The sequence below is a fragment of the Lasiodiplodia theobromae genome (assembly GCF_012971845.1).
Source record: "Lasiodiplodia theobromae strain AM2As chromosome Unknown scaffold_12, whole genome shotgun sequence".
Taxonomy (NCBI): Eukaryota; Fungi; Ascomycota; class Dothideomycetes; order Botryosphaeriales; family Botryosphaeriaceae; genus Lasiodiplodia; species Lasiodiplodia theobromae.
The window spans coordinates 933,317-949,276 of record NW_023336322.1 but is presented as its reverse complement, the minus strand read 5'-3'; the positions used below and the strand labels follow the sequence as shown (position 1 = coordinate 949,276).

The following is a 15,960-nucleotide window of genomic DNA, read 5'->3' as shown; positions in this document are numbered from 1 at the left end:
TCAAATTCTCCGCATCCGCCGCCGCGCCGCGCCGCGCCGTGCCGTGCGATCGGACGTGGGCATGGTTGCTTCCATCACGGTGCGCAAGGCAACACACGGAGAAGGAGGGTCCTGTCGTGCCTCGGTGACGAATAGGTGCGGTTGATCGATTGAATGGCCCGGACCAACCGGGAGGGTGTGCTCGAGGGGCAACCAACCGGGCTGGATCATGGAATGGGTGTGGGCGCCCCCCTGGCTAAGCAGTGCACGACAAGGCCGACCCTGTCATCTGCTGTGTTGCTGTGGAAGGCAAGTCGATCGGCGCGGCAGCGGCGGAGGCGAGGCAGTGCTGGGGCTGAATGCGGCCCTTTCTGCCGCCGTCGACTCGAAGAGAAGTTAGCCCTGTCGACAAGCATCAATCAGTACTTGGCACATCAGCATGAGGCGCTTGCGAGCTCCCCCTCGCTTTTCACCATCGCTCGTTTGGTGGGGACCTGCAGGAAAGGCGGTCGTTGATGACCAGTATCTTTCTTTCCTATCGTGCCGCTTTCCCCTTCGGGACCTTTGCGCTTTTGGCACCGCCGATGATGCGACTGCCATCGAGTCGCTCCTGCTGCTGCCGCCGGCCCCCATGACATCAACCGTCAGGCGGGACGCTGTTTATTGCACTCCAAGAACGACGTGCGACACCACGTTCAATTATTCACACAAAAAGTTTCGTTACAGCGCAGCGTGCCCCCCCCTTGTTTCTTGCCCTTGCCTTATACTACGCCCTTCCCGCTCGCCTCTATCCCTGTCTATTACCTTCTTCGTCGGCTGGGCTAAGCCTCTTTCGCTCCGCTCTACTTACTTCCAACTCCCTGCATGTCCCTCGAACACCCGCCCGATTCTGCCCGCTGTACCACAGTGGCTGTGCGACAGGGAGAGCAACGAGCCGGTTGAGCCTTAATGTTCATGTTTCCCCGCTGTGCCAGTCGGGGTTCGCGGCCCGAATGGGAAGGGGAATGGAAAGGAAATTTTGGTGGGGGGGCCGACTTTGTGTGTGTGTGTTTTATTTTTGTCTTTTGGTTCTTTTTTAATTTTTTGCTTCGCCCCGCGGAGAGAGCGGGAATGTGTGCGCGCGTCGGCACGGCTTCCCCGTGTTTCTGTTTTTCTTTCGAGTTGTACAAGGCGGGTTGATGGGGTTTCATCAGAGCCCTCCTGCATCCTTCAAAAGCGGCAAGGCGTTTATGTGGCGCGCTGAAAGCTGAGATGGCGGCGGCAAGGCTTTTTTAAGGACGACGTTGGGACCAAGGCTCTTTTTTTTACGTCCTTTTATTTTTTTTTCTTCTTCTCTGAAAAAGAAATGTCTGGAGATGGTGGGTTGGTCCTGTTTTAGCTAGAATTGAAATGATTAGGTGGTTTTTAGTCATAGGACATGCGCCTGTTTTAGCGATTCCCTTCCTCTGGGACTCGACATTGTAGTGGCTAGATTAGGAGCATGACATTTGACAGTGGCATAATGTAGATTGAGAGGTGTGGCTGTGGGATTGGTGGAATCACGAGTGTTTCGTGGAAGTTAATTCGGGGGTGGCCAAACGAAATCTATCATTGGACCTGACCTGCATATCTCGCGTAGGCACCATTCCAGGCGGTTGGCAAGACCAAATGAAGAATCGATACTTCTCCATTGAGCGCTTTCCGCCATCTCGTCATGGGGCGCTTGGCGCTTGGCTAAAGGGAAGGCACTGGTGCGTAGACCCCCCCGCAGCGCGGACCTGATCACAGCCAGTCACTTTCACGGCACGATTCGATCTAGCTCGATCTTTCTCAGAGCAGCGGGATAGCACAAGCAGCAAATGTGCTTCGACCCAGTCCCCTGGGAACGATATCACTTCAGGAAACCAAAAGGCCACTAAGGTAAGTCGAGAGACACAGCACACCAGACCCCCTTTGATCCACCTTCCCTCTTCTCTCCAGTCCTATCCATTTCTGGCGACTGCGGGACGACTCTCCCAGAGGAGAAGGGCTTCCCATCGCGGCGGGTACACATCACTACCAATCGCCGAATGAAGGGTCGGTGTTCCTCCAAACAAGTCACTTCAGCCGTCCACCACTCACCCTTTGAAGCCGGCCAGTGGAGATCTGAGTGGCAGCGATCGTTCGTCCATTCATTTCGTCCACGTGCCCCTCCATTGTCGACGCGAGACGGGGGAGGGGACCTCTCGACCCCAACGCGGCGAAGCAAACAATTTTCTCTCGCCCACTTGCTCCTTCCTCAACAACCTCGCTTCCCGTCAGTGATCCACATATCTTTCCGCCAGCACCCAGCCGCAGCATCTATTCCACTATTCCTTCTAGGTTCCTCTTGGGATGGATGAGAGACCGTTCGTTGGATTGATGCTGATGTGGCGTCCCGCTTCCGTTGGGGGCGATCGTGTGGTCGATAAAAGGGAAAACGGAGCGCGACTGTGAGCTGTCCTTCGTAAAGTGGTCAGTTGATCGACGGGAGACGGGAACGAAGAGACTTCCGTGGCGATGGGCCGCTAACGGGAAGGCATGGAAACAAGCAGGCACATCGCGGGTGGGGGAGGCGAGGACGGCAAGTGTAGTAGAGAGAGGGGGTGTGGGCGGACTCAGGGCACGAGCGCCCCGCCGCCGCGCGCCCTCAAGCCTGGAGCTTTGTCTTCTCCGAACCCGCAGGGCTTAGTGCTGTACGTAAAGCGTGTCTTTTTAGTGCTGTCAATGCTCTCAAAAGCCGGGGCCTTGGTGAATGAGCGTCGAGAGTAGTGAAGGGCCCTGCTTTCATCTGAGCGCCGCTGCGTCGGCCGGCGTCGGGACTTGAAGAGTCGCTCGTTTCCTACCGGAATGCAGCACTGAAGGGAAACAAAGGCTTTTAATAATGTTCAGCTTCTATATTTGAGAAGGTGATGGCTCAAACACTAATCCATACGTCATTTGTGTATGAGCATTTGTCAGTGACGACAATTGTTGCTGGACACATGCGAAGCCTGTTGGACTGGTGAAGCTTTTGAGAAAGATCACTCTTCTGAGGGATTTAAGATACTATGGGTGTGTTGACCATTTTCTTGCAAATTCGCCAAGAGTGTGCTTGCGTCAGCTCACTGAAGCAAGGGATGGAGGTTGCCACTGCCGTTCTTCAGTCCTTCCTCTCATCCGGCATGCTTGAAGAGGTGGTTGTACTCGTACTCGTACGTACAGATATCAATCCCTCTGTTGTGACCCAATTTTCCCCCTTCACAATCCTTCTTTGTTGATCATCAACTGCCGTTCATCCTTCTCCTTAGCTGAGTACTACGTAAGTCCTGTCGTACTATCAGTCCTTCTATTCGCCGCCGACTTTTCTCGAAGAGTTGCGGTGATAAGATTAACCCGATCTGAAGGAATATCAAGCTTTCAATCTCGTAATTAATTTTGAGGTGAAACATGATCCTCCAACACCAGAGGCAAGGCTTCAGGGGAATCCAGACACACGTGGCGAAGGATTCCTCACCGCTGCATGTCGACGATCACATCCGCAAGGCTTCTGCAGCCAAGACAATGGCGCTACTATCCCTGCATAGAAGGGATTGCAAGCTTCGTCACCAGGAGATAGACCCGAGTATTTGTCAATTGCTCGAGGCGAGGACGATCATCCGCCCATTCCGTCAGGCATTTTGTCTACGCAGCCAACCCGAGCCCGAAATGCTTGGTGTTGCTGGCCTCTGAGAGCAATTGCATTGGGCGGACCTCATCTCCCCTTTGCCCGTTTTTCTGCCGCCCGACAATGGCTGGACCAAGCCGCGCGGTGGTTCCGGGGCGGACCGGGCAGTCGCTATTCTGATCGACTTGAGCGCCTTCGGTTAGCCAGGTTTTCCAACTCCACCGGGGCTTCCGGTGCTTCTTCCGCCCCTCTTTAAGGAATTTGGGGGCGAGGAAGTTGTTGTTCTCCTGGCGATCACTTCACGCCACGACTCGCGCACGCGACCTGGGCCTGAACGTCATTTTCCTCGCAGGATCGTAGGGCCATCACAGACCATTTCTGCGCCGCAGCACTGTCGCCCAGTCACAGGACGAAAAAAGTCCTTATTCCCGTCCATTGGCCCTGCTGATGGCGCAATTGCGTTCCTCCCGTGCCCCTTGGATGCTCTGCATCAAATCTCGTCGGCACAGCAAGCCAAGAGCGATTCGCATGCTCGACGATGGAAGTCGCAAAGAAGTTGCAGATCCCGGGCGATGAGCAGGACAGACAGAGGCCTTGGTGGCTCGCCAGTTCTCGGCTCCGCGCAATCAGGCCGGGAAGAAGCCGCTGTCACTTTCGTGCTCCGTGCAGCAGAGCTCAGACGACGCGCATTGTCGGCGAACTCACCGCCAACGACGTGCAGGACCCCTCTACTTTTCTGTATCCACCGTGGCTTGCTACACCTACGCAATGGCTTGGTGCTAAAGCTTGTGTGGCCAACCCAAGGCGGCCTGGTCAGGCAATTTCCCCTGCTTATCCGCCTATCTTCTTTGCGTTTAAGCATCTCTTGAATGAAGGATCGCCCGGGTCGCCCGGCTGCCCTGATAGCTGCCCAGTTCGTGGACCTGCTGTATTGTAGCATGTGGTTATGCTTGCGGAGCCTCGGTACTGCGCAAACGGCGCAAGATACCGAGAGCCAAGAACGCACACACCACAACGTCGCTGCTTCTGCACCGCTCGCCGAAGCCTGCGGCGAGGTGCAAGCCACCCAGTAAAGCTGTGCCTCTATCCATCAATGCAAACATGTATTTACGGAAACGTGGCTAACAGGGGCTTCATGCGCGGTACGAGATGGCAGTGACGGCTGCGGGCCGAGGCCCAAGAGCAGACGCCAATGCCGAATGGCTGAGGGAGAGGCGCAGGAGGGGCCATCTGATCAACGTCGTCGGAGAGATTTCAAACCTGGAAAGCAAGGGTCCTTGTCAGCAGCCACGCGGTGTTCAGATTAGCGGCCCGCCACCAATACTTAGCGAGAGTAAGCAACGTTGGACATGAGCGCCCTCAGTGTCCCCCTTAAGGTTTACGGTGGCTTGCCGCCCTCCCCGCAAAGGAGGATGCGGATCATGCACAGCCCTAGCAACCTTGGGCGGAAGGAGGCTAATCTCCGCCGGATCCCTGCCCAACCTCCCATCACTTGCCTATCGCGGCACAAATCTCCGAAATGGGTTGTGGGCTCGTGTACTCTACGCACTACGCAATACGCATTGTAGGCAGCACAATCGCCGCCTTCCCTATTCCCCGGTGGGGTTGCTCGCATCCTCGCCCGGGAACGGTGCCGCGAATTATCGATTCGACGATCCGTCGGCGCTGCATGCTGTCCTCGTGCCCGCCTCGCTTGCATCCAGACCAGGGTCTTGCCTAGCAGTCTAGCTCCAACGTCCCCTTCCGGCCCCAGCGGGAGCCAGGCGGAGCGAGCGGAGCAAAAACGTCGCGGAAGTAGACACCAAAGAGAGCATAGCATGCCACGCTAAACAAGCAATGCACAGTCAAGTAGCTGCATTTGGGCCGGAAAGGGAAATACATGGCATCCCAGGCTGAGGGCTCCAAGCTCCCTGATCCTCCTCGCCGCCGTTGATAAAAACGGCGCCACGCCGCCCCTCTAGCACTTCTTTCTCCAGGCCAGGTCCTTTCCAAAGAGTCCTCCTCGGTCAACGACATCAAAGGGTAAGCCAAACACTTACACCTGCTCTCTTCCATCCTAACTTCTCCCAGGTTACACTCGTTTTATATCCCTAACACACCCTAATAATGCTTTTCCCTCGCATCCTTGGCGTGCTCGCCAGCACGCTGCCGCTCGCTACCTGGGCTACTGAGCTCACTGGCTACGACTATGTCGTCGTCGGCTCCGGTGCCGGCGGTGGTCCTCTCGCCGCCCGCCTGGCCATGGCCGGCCACAAGACCCTGCTGCTCGAGGCAGGTGACGACCAGGGCGCCAACGAGAACTACACCATCCCGGCCTACAGCGCCAAGTCCTCTGAGGACGGTGCTCTCGCCTGGAACTTCTTCGTCCGCCACTACGCCGACGACGAGCGCCAGGCCCGTGACTTCAAGACCACCTGGGAGACTCCCGATGGAACTGAGTACACAGGCAAGAACCCGCCCGAGGGCTCGACCATCAAGGGCACGCTCTACCCCCGCACGGGTACCCTCGGTGGCTGCACGGCTCACAACGCGCTGATCGCCGTGTACCCTCACCAGTCGGATTTCGAGTACATCTCGACTCTCACTGGTGACTCGTCGTGGGGCCCCGAGTCGATGCGCAAGTACTTCACGCGCATGGAGAAGAACCAGTACCTTCTCCCCGGCCAGGAGGGCCACGGCTACGACGGCTGGCTCGAGACCGAGACTGCGCCGCTGAGCATCGTGCTCGAGGACCCCCAGCTTCTGTCGATGCTGACGGGTGGCGCCTTCGCTCTGGGCAACCTGACTGACAACATCTTCAACCTCGGCACCCTCCTTGTCGGCGATGCCAACGCCGACACCGAGTCCCGTGACAAGAACCCGGCCTACTACCAGATCCCTCTCTCGACCAACGACGCCAAGCGTACCGGCTCTCGTGAGTTCGTCGTCGCCGTCCGCGACGCCGTCGACGCCGATGGCAACAAGAGGTACCCGCTCGATGTCCGCCTGAACACCTTCGTCACCAAGGTTACCTTCGATGAGACCGTTACCCCTCCCCGTGCTACCGGTGTCGAGTTCCTCGAGGGCCAGTACCTGTACAGCGCCTCTCCCCGTTCTTCCGCTAGCAACACGGGCACCCCCGGCAGCGCCACCGCCAACCTCGAGGTCATCGTCGCTGGTGGTGTCTACAACTCTCCCCAGCTGCTGAAGCTCTCCGGTGTTGGTCCTAAGGAGGAGCTCGAGAAGTTCGACATCCCCGTCATCTCGGACCTCCCCGGTGTCGGCACCAACCTGCAGGACCACTACGAGATCTCTGTCCAGGGCACCATCGAGAACAACTTCACCTCGTTCGACGGCTGCACCTTCCGCCTCGACAGCCCCGACGATGCCTGCGTCGACCGCTGGGAGAACCCCATCCTCGGCGACCGCGGCATCTACTCCTCGTCCGGTCTCGCCGCCACCATGTTCTACAAGTCGACCGCCACCGCCGACGACTCGTTCGACATCTTCGCCTTCGGCGGCCCCGTCAACTTCCGCGGCTACTTCCCCAACTACTCGTACAACGCCACCATCAACCACAACTGGTTCACCTGGGCCATCCTGAAGGCGCACCCGCGCAACACGGCCGGCACCGTCACCCTGCGCTCGGCCGACCCGCTCGACATGCCCGACATCGTCTTCAACTACTTCGACACCGGTGTCGGCGACTCCAGCAAGGATCTCCAGGCCCTGTACGAGGCCGTCGAGCTCGCCCGCGACGCCTTCTCGCGCCAGCCCATCGAGGTCACCGAGATGCTTCCCGGTAGCGAGGTCCAGGGCCAGGAGGCCGTCGAGCAGTACGCCAAGGACGTCGCCTGGGGCCACCACGCCTCGTCCACCTGCCCCATCGGCGCCGACGACGACAAGATGGCCGTCCTCGACTCCAAGTTCCAGGTCCGCGGCGTCCAGGGTCTGCGTGTTGTCGACGCTTCCGTCTACCCCCGCATTCCCGGCACCTTCACCGCCGTCTCCACCTACATGGTTGCTGAGAAGGCGGCTGATGACATCCTTGCTGCTGCCAGGGCCAACGCCACCACCAAGGCATGAATGTAGATGAACGACGAAAGGGGTTCGGAGCAGTATTACTTAATATAATTCTCTTGGGTTGAATATATGATCCTTGTGTTCTATACCTTTTGCGATTGTATATATTATTTTTGTCACGCCAGGGAGGAAACATACCATTTTAGCATAGCATGCATGTCTTTAGCGCATAGCGTTACTTCAGCGAAAAATTCCAAGGAACCCGCTTCGAAAGGAGCGGCTTTTGCTCGATATTCAGTACCTCGTTGCTCTCCCATGTGAAAACAGAAACACTCCTACAAAAGGATATAGATCCGACCGCCTCACGCCACCGAGAGTGCAGGTGTTCTTGGTGCGACAGGACTTGATGAAGTTGGCTGATATCATCCGGGATATGGCCTATACCGACAGTCGATATACATAGATCGGAGACACCCCTGCTTTGGTGGGGTATACTTGAAGCTTCGCATGCCTCAGATGCAAGATTAGTTTTCTTAGTTGCCGTTCATATATGTTGATCACACGCAAGATCCGAAGCACATCTCCATGTAAAAAGCAACTTTCATAGATACCATTAAGTAGATCGAGTTTTGCATTAGTTGATTCTTCCCGGCCATCGTTCGGCTTTTTTCTTGATTGGATGCGCCCTCTTTGGAAGTCTTCATTTCCAAGAAAGATAGTCGATTTTCCCGGTCAATAACATGTAGCGCCTCCAGCCACACCGGCCGACCACCACCCCCGGCGTACCCCAAGACAAAACAAGCAATCCCATGCGATGCCAGTAGCCTCCTCCGTAGCCATCCATACCCGAGCCTCGCCGCTTCCCAAAACGAAACAGGGTCCTGGAGCGGACGTTCACCGGCCGCCCCGGGGGCCAAAACAACGGCTCCCCCCAACCCCATCGCCAGCCTTCCAACGAGCAAAAAGATGATGTTGACGAGGGTGGGACTCGAACCCACGAGGATTGCTCCACTAGTAAATCCTTTTCTGGTGTCTTACTGGAAGATCACCTGAAACTAGCGCCATAACCACTCGGCCACCTCGCCGGGGAATCAAGTGCGGTAATCACCTGATTGATGAAGAACGGCTTTGGCTGTTGTGTTTATGTACCTAGTTTGTTGGGGGGAAGCAGATGGGGGGTCGTTTGCGCGAAGGAAAAGGTGTGTGTGTTGCGTTGGGGGCGGGTGGGTGAAAATTCGGTTTCGGGGCTGACGGCCGATGCCGGGATCGGCCCGGTTTCGGGGTTCGGCCCGGCGATTGCCCGGCAACGTGGTTCGCGTGGCATGCCTTCCGTTTTGGCGGTACTCGGTCACGTTGCGACGATGTCAGTTGCATTTCACATAATCTTTTTGCCTTCTGCACGTCTTGACTTTTGCTGGGAGAAGGCAGCGAGCCGGAGGAAATCATCTGATGGTTTCGAGGCTCCTTCAAGCTGCTGCTCGTCTTTCATTGCCGCAGAGAACTCTCAATTGATTGTTGAGCATTAACTGGCGGGAACGTACTTTAAAGTTGTATGATTGTAAAATACATCCAGAATCAATACTCGACTGCACATGCAATCAAGGTGTAATATTCTTATCTCCGGTAAGACAAGGTTAAAAAGTAAATCTCTTTTGTAATTCGCGATGTCCTACGGATCCCTCCCACATCCCCCACGTTTATTATTGACGCTCTCCACAACGCTTCCTCAACAAATCAGGATGCACATTTCAGTCAACCTTACTATTTATAAGCTTGACGAAAGCCTCTTTTTTTAAAATTCACACGTCAATACCATTGTTGCAGGGGTGAAGAACTTCATGGGCGAAAGTCTTGGCATCTTTCGGGTTAACATTCAACTTGTTCTACTTCCACAGATGTCAGATCAAATTAAAAGTTCGTAAATATATAGAGCTTTGGACTATCTTTTAGGCGATAAGTTGGTTTTATTGAAAAAGTGAAGGGCTGCTGAGATCTACATTCTTGGTGTTGGTTGATTAAAGTTTGCAGTAAAACCGTACCAAAAAACATCGCCATGATAGCAAAGCAATGAAATAATTTGTATATCAGCAACAACACCAAAACAGCCAACCAAAAGTATATAAAATTATTTTTCTAATAATTCTTACTCATTTTGATGATCGAAAAAGTATTTAAATGTTATGTGTTGAGATTTATCATGTAAATTGGCTGTTTTCCGTGCGAAATGACCGCCCGCCCGGGCACTTGTTTTTGAAATACAACATCCGGACGTAGCCTCTATCACCTGTTGAATTCCCGGTCGAGCAAAACCTTTTATTTTCAATGGTTTAACTTGAAAGTGCCAGCAAAAATTTCCAAGGAGTGGTCGATGCGGTCTGATTTACTACCGTATTTACCTTTGTAGTCATGGGACGATGTGGCTGATGACTTGATTCTCGACCACTTCTCCCGGTAAGAATGCACGATAGTAAGCTATTTTCTTATTTCATACTTGAGTCGGTGAGAATAGTCTTTTTGTTTGCTTTGAATGCTTCCCCCCCACGCCTACGATCCGTCTTTTGATGTTCTTTTCTCCCCGCTCGGTGATGATGATCTTGATTTTGGGATACCGTGACTGGTGGTTTTACAATCTCATCATCCCCTCTATGATTCAAGAACCCGCAGAATCAATGGAGAAGTTACGGCGTGTTTTTTTGATGCAATTGTCTTCCTGATTTGTGCGGTGATTTGAGCAACTGAAGAACCTTTTGTGGGCTGTATGAGAAGATGTATCTTTTGCCTTTAGTATGCCCCTCATATTTGACAATCAGGCGGAGAAAATCTTTAAATGCAGCCTCTGGAGCATTCACCTACAGCTTTTGTATCTATCCTCACATCTCTGGCCTCCCTTTAGGATTGCCATGAGCTTTGGTGTTCTTCCACCTCGCTTGCGGAGAACGCCACCAAGCGCGCAGGCCACAGCACCTCACACTAGACAAAAAATATGAGAAAGATGATGACAACGATGGGACACGACTACGGAGAACCAGATACAGGCCCAGCAGCTGTAAGAACGGAGTCTTAGCCGGGGCTCGCTGTTTCTGCTTTGCATGCTGTGAACAATCCCCTCGCATGCCGGCATAATCAGGCTGGCACTGCCCCCCCGCCTCTCGCAGACCGCCGTTCTCTTTCACCTGCCATTGAACTGGAGGCGTGGCACCGTTTACTAGTTTATTCCGGACAACACGATGAAGAATCGAGAGATACTGTCCAGGCCAAAAACTTGGACGCTCCTTTCTCCCAGAGATACTTTTCGAATGCCGGTGCCACTGTACCTGGAATGCTGTTTGCAAATGCGATCCTTGAGGGAGGTACTTAGCCCTTTCTCATCGGGTGGCTCAATACACCACCCGTTCACCCTCTTGGTTTTGCGCCCTGGCTCCCAAATTGAAGCCCAGCGCGGGGGCTGTGGCTATCATGTATCTCTGCCTGAATTGCTTGCATTTTGTCACTGTCGATTCGTCTGCGGCTACCCTCGACCCTATATTTGATCGTGAAGACGATTCATTCACAACTGAACATATGAGGGCACATCGCTAGCGTCCCACGGGGTAAGCTGCAATTGTCTGGGTTCTGCTCGGGGTATCGGACTGGAGACGCTGCATGCACTTCGAGGTCGGTGGTGGTGTGAAGCTTCTGCATCCTGAAATCCCTGGAATTCGAGCTGCATGGTCTCTTGATCCCGGCCGAACTCGCTCTTTTTCTGACCATAATCTCATTGGATACTTACTGCTGATGGATGGTAGACTCCTCGATGCTCTTCTAGAGCTCTATTTGCGTGCTCTGGAATAAGCAGAGATGCGGTGCATGGACAAGTTTCCACAATGCAGACTGGCTTTCGAGGAAAAAATGCCTTGGCTCCCTTTAGAAATATCACCTCTGCGCTTGCGGGCGGATCTGAGAAACCGCTACGGAAGCTTACATATGCTGCATTTCCAGAGTGGGGAGGATGGTGACCCGCGACGTGCGTTGCGGTTCGAATGAGCGTATTACTCGACTTACCTTTAACGTCACAGTCTTCCATTTGCGTTGCATGCAGGATGAACTTGCGATTTGCTTACTTTTTCGAGCGGGATATCCCTGCCCTCAACGTTGGGAGCGTGCCTCCGGTGGCTGTGTATTTGTCGTGAAGTGACTGTAGAAAAAATAATAAAAAATCCGCTATGCGGCCAGACCTTGAGCGTCCTGGTTTTGTTACCTGCTGCCCGCTGGGGGCCTCGACGGGTACCTGGTCGGCAGCTGTAGCTTGACTTTTGTGATGTTGGGTATGACTCAAAAAATATGCACAGCGATGCCAATCTCCCAGGCTTCTCCCCTCAATCGCACCATGAAAACGAGTTTTGTACTTAAAGCTGTGCAGGGTAATATTCTTTACGCTATCGTGAGTAAAGTGGCGTCTTTAGAAAAATTATTTGTTCAGTTAATGTGTCTTGAAGTTGGGTTGCGCTCCTTTCGTTGTGCATATTCTAAGCTAGACCGCGCAGTGGTACCCTCGGCACACAAGTCCTTTCTCCTACTGTGCACGCCTCGCCAGAAGCCTCTCGAGTCCCCTAAGGATTTGTCTCTGTAGTAATCTAGACCTCTCACCTTGTCCAGATGCACTCCCCCGCCTTATGCTAACTTCTCAATGGAATAGTAAAAAGGTAAAAAAGATAGTTGTAAGGATAGAAAAGCTGAAAAATATGATGAGAGAATTGCTCTGAGGTTTGGTGTTCTCGCTTGTGGGGCGCGCCACCATGCACGCCCAGGCCTCAGCACGTCCACGTGACCCTCCCCGGGCAAAAATGCAACTTATCAACGACACCAGACAGAATAGCAAAAGACAAAAAAGATGATGACAACGATGGGACTCGAACCCATGCGGATTGCTCCAGTAGAATGCAGACTGCTTTTGACAGCCAAGAGCTTGCCTTGAGTCTACCGCCATAACCACTCGGCCACGTTGCCTTGTTGAAGGAAGGCATCTTTTGCAATGCTTATAAAGTGCACATCATGGTCATCGGATCTGCAAACCATGGCTCAACAGTCCAGCTTGCTAGCCGGGTCAAGAAAGGAGATTGGGGTTGACAGCAGCCAGATGAGAAATGATTATCATAGCAGACGTCTGCAAAGTGCTTTGCGGAAAGCTACCGGAGGCATTCAGCCATCAGTGTGCACTGTGGCACTTAATGCGGGCACGGACACGGACGCGGGAAGTCTGAAGAGAAGGAAAAATCGTATCACCCTCGATATGATTGCGTGCCACACTGCCCCACATTTCCATTATGTCAGCAGTAAAAGAGTTCTCATTTCATGCAGCGTGTCAGTCAAGCTGATGGCCTCTACTTTGCCTACACTTGACTGTAAAATTCAATCCGTTCTTCGTCGTTGCCCGCCATCATCCTTAGCCTCATCATCACCATCATTCAAGTACTACTTTAGTCGCAGCGAAGGAGAAGCAATGCGCTTGGTTACAGCAAGAATTTTTATCCTATTTATGCGTAAATTGCTTAGATCTTCATCAAGTAGTTAGAACGTGACAAAAAGGGTGGTACGGTATAGCCCGGACCGGGTGCGTTACCGCGTCCGGAAGCAGGGCTCCGAGATCGGGAGGGGCAGCACCCCGCCCGGCGGAGGCGGAGAAGGAGGAGTCATGCACCCAAATCCAGCACGGTGCGTGATGAGTCTGATCCGACGGAGGGGGAAAGCAATGACTGGAATTTTGCCGCAGAGCTCATAACACCACCACCACCAATTCCTCTCTCAACACCAACCACCCCTCAACCTCGCCACAACCGCCCTCCTCCCTCCCACCCACCAATTGATCAATTGGCATCACGAATCGGTCTCACGCAAACATGCCCTCTCGCTCAGACATCTTCTACTTCGGCGCCGGCCCAGCGCCGCTGCCAACGCAGGTGCTCGAGCGCGCATCGTCAGCGCTGCTCAACTACGCCGACAAGGGCATCGGCATCTGCGAGATCTCTCACCGTTCGCCCGAAGCGAACGCGATCCTCGCCGACGCCAAAGCGGCCATGACGCAGCTGTACGACATCCCGGACGACTATGACATCCTGTTCCTGCAGGGTGGCGGCAGCGGCGAGTTCAGCGCCGTCGTGCACAACTTGGTGGCGGCGTGGGTCGAGAAGCGACGGGCGAAGGCCGCCGCTGAGCTCGGTGAGGATAAGAAGGACGAGATCCTGGCCCGTCTGAGGAAGGAGGTCGCGGAGGAGCTGAGGGCGGATTACCTGGTGACGGGCTCGTGGTCGCTCAAGGCGTCGCAGGAGGCGGCGCGGCTGATGGGCGCGCAGCACGTCAACGTCGCCGTCGACGCGCGCAAGGCTAACAATGGCAAGTTCGGCACCATCCCCGCTGAGAGCGAGTGGGCGCTGAACAAGCGCGCGGCGTACGTCTACTACTGCGACAACGAGACGGTCGACGGCGTCGAGATGCCGGGCTTTCCCGCGTCACTCGAGGGCGAAGATGCGCCGCCGGTCGTCGCGGACATGTCGTCCAACTTCATCAGCCGCAAGATCGACGTGCGCAAGTACAGCGTCATCTTCGGCGGCGCGCAGAAGAACATCGGCAACGCCGGCATCACCATCGTCATCGTCAAGAAGGCGCTGCTGGCCGCCCAGGCTTCGGCCGACCTCCTGCGCCAGCTCAACCTGCCCATCGCCCCCATCGTCTTCGACTGGCCGACCATCGCGAAGAACAACTCGCTCTACAACACCCTGCCCATCTTCGACGTCTGGGTCGCCGGCCAGGTTATGCAGGGCCTCGTCCAGGCCTTTGGCGTCCAGAAGATTGCGGGCCAGGAGAGCGTCGCGAATCAGAAGGCCGAGCTGCTGTACAGCGTGCTGGACAGGTACCCGGACGCGTACAGGGTCGTGCCGCACAAGAGCGCGCGCAGCAGGATGAACCTGTGCTTCAGGGTGCACGGCGGCGACGACGCCAAGGAGAAGGAGTTCCTGGCCGGCGCTGAGAAGAGGGGTCTGACCGGCCTGAAGGGCCACAGGAGCGTCGGTGGTATCAGGATTAGCAACTGTAAGTTTTCCTTGTCGTACGATGTTGATATCATGGTTGGCTGACTTTGAGTCCTTGCAGACAATGCTGTGCCCGTCGAGGGTGCTCAGAAGCTGGCCCAGTACTTGGAGGACTACGCCAAGGGCTTGTAAATCGTGTCGGAGACAGCACAAAACTATTTGGATTCGCATTGGAAATGGCGTTTGGGGATGCACTGATGCACACACAAAAAAGGCAAGGGATTGATTGGTATGACCGAACAAAATCGTTGAATGGTTCAACACCAAAGACATATGACGATATCGAATACAAAAAGTTTCGGACTTGATGCAATTATCACCTTACTATGCAGAATTGAAGACTTGATCAACCTCATGTGGCACAGCGTTTCGGGTACTGTTCCGCAACCCCCGTTTCTGACATGATGCAGGCGATTGAATTGCAATCCAAGAGTAGCGTTGATTTGTTTTTGCTCATGCTATGGGTAGTTGAAGCTATTATCCGGACGAGAATGTCGAATTCAAAATCCTCCGTATGTCCGGACGATGGTTTCAACTACCCATGACATGAGCGAAGAATAAATTCGGATGTAATGTCCCTTTATATCCAGAATTGAAGACCTGATCAACCTTATGTTGCACAAAGTTTCGGGAACTGTTCCGCATGTATAAGAAGTGAGATATATACATGATCTAATATTTTATCTGTAGTATGAACTTGAAATCCAAAGCGCACGCCGAGGGTCTCGCAGCAGGCGCGCACGTCGGGGCTGATCGGATCAAGATCGCCGTGGATGACGGACGGAAGCTGCGGCGTGAGTGATGGCTACATGTCAGCCGAGGTTTGAGGCGGGAGCTGCAAGGGACGGGCGTATGGGTGTGATCATCGCAAACTATGCGGTAGAGGAACCAGCTCCGAGACAAACACGCACAGGCACTGCACGAACAAACTTTCTTCTCTGCTCCTCCTCGGCGTCGTCAAGGCCGGCAAAGATATCGTATGGCCGGTTGGCGCAGAGACGGTAGCCCGTGTGTGCTTACAGGTCCAGGCTCTCGACGGGCACGGGCTGGTGGAGGATGACCAGTGCAGGCATCGTGCGCCAGTCCTGTTCCTGATGCTGATCCTGGACCTGCGTCACGGCCCCCTGCGCGCTCGTTGTGTGCTGCAGGAAGCGCGCCGGCGCGAACTCAGTTTTGCAAGCCCATGGACCCGGGACTCGCCGATGCGGGGAAGGGTGTGGTGTGTGTGAGATGTCTTTTTTTCCCGTCAGGAAAATCATGTTCTGGCCGCGC

At 54.4% G+C, this 15,960-nt stretch overlaps 2 protein-coding genes across 2 annotated transcripts; both read left to right on the top strand.

The window, feature by feature from the left end:
* Positions 1-5,728: 5,728 nt before the first annotated feature.
* On the top strand, positions 5,729-7,687 carry LTHEOB_4733 (Choline dehydrogenase; the record flags this gene model as incomplete). Its single annotated transcript, XM_035513800.1, has 1 exon — positions 5,729-7,687. The coding sequence occupies one exon, from the start codon at positions 5,729-5,731 to the stop codon at positions 7,685-7,687; it is 1,959 nt and encodes a 652-aa protein (XP_035374782.1).
* Positions 7,688-13,500: 5,813 nt separating this feature from the next.
* On the top strand, positions 13,501-14,820 carry LTHEOB_4732 (Phosphoserine aminotransferase; the record flags this gene model as incomplete). Its single annotated transcript, XM_035513799.1, has 2 exons — positions 13,501-14,689; positions 14,750-14,820. 2 exons carry the CDS (start codon positions 13,501-13,503, stop codon positions 14,818-14,820), a joined length of 1,260 nt encoding a protein of 419 aa, XP_035374781.1.
* Between the last annotated feature and the right edge of the window lie 1,140 nt (positions 14,821-15,960).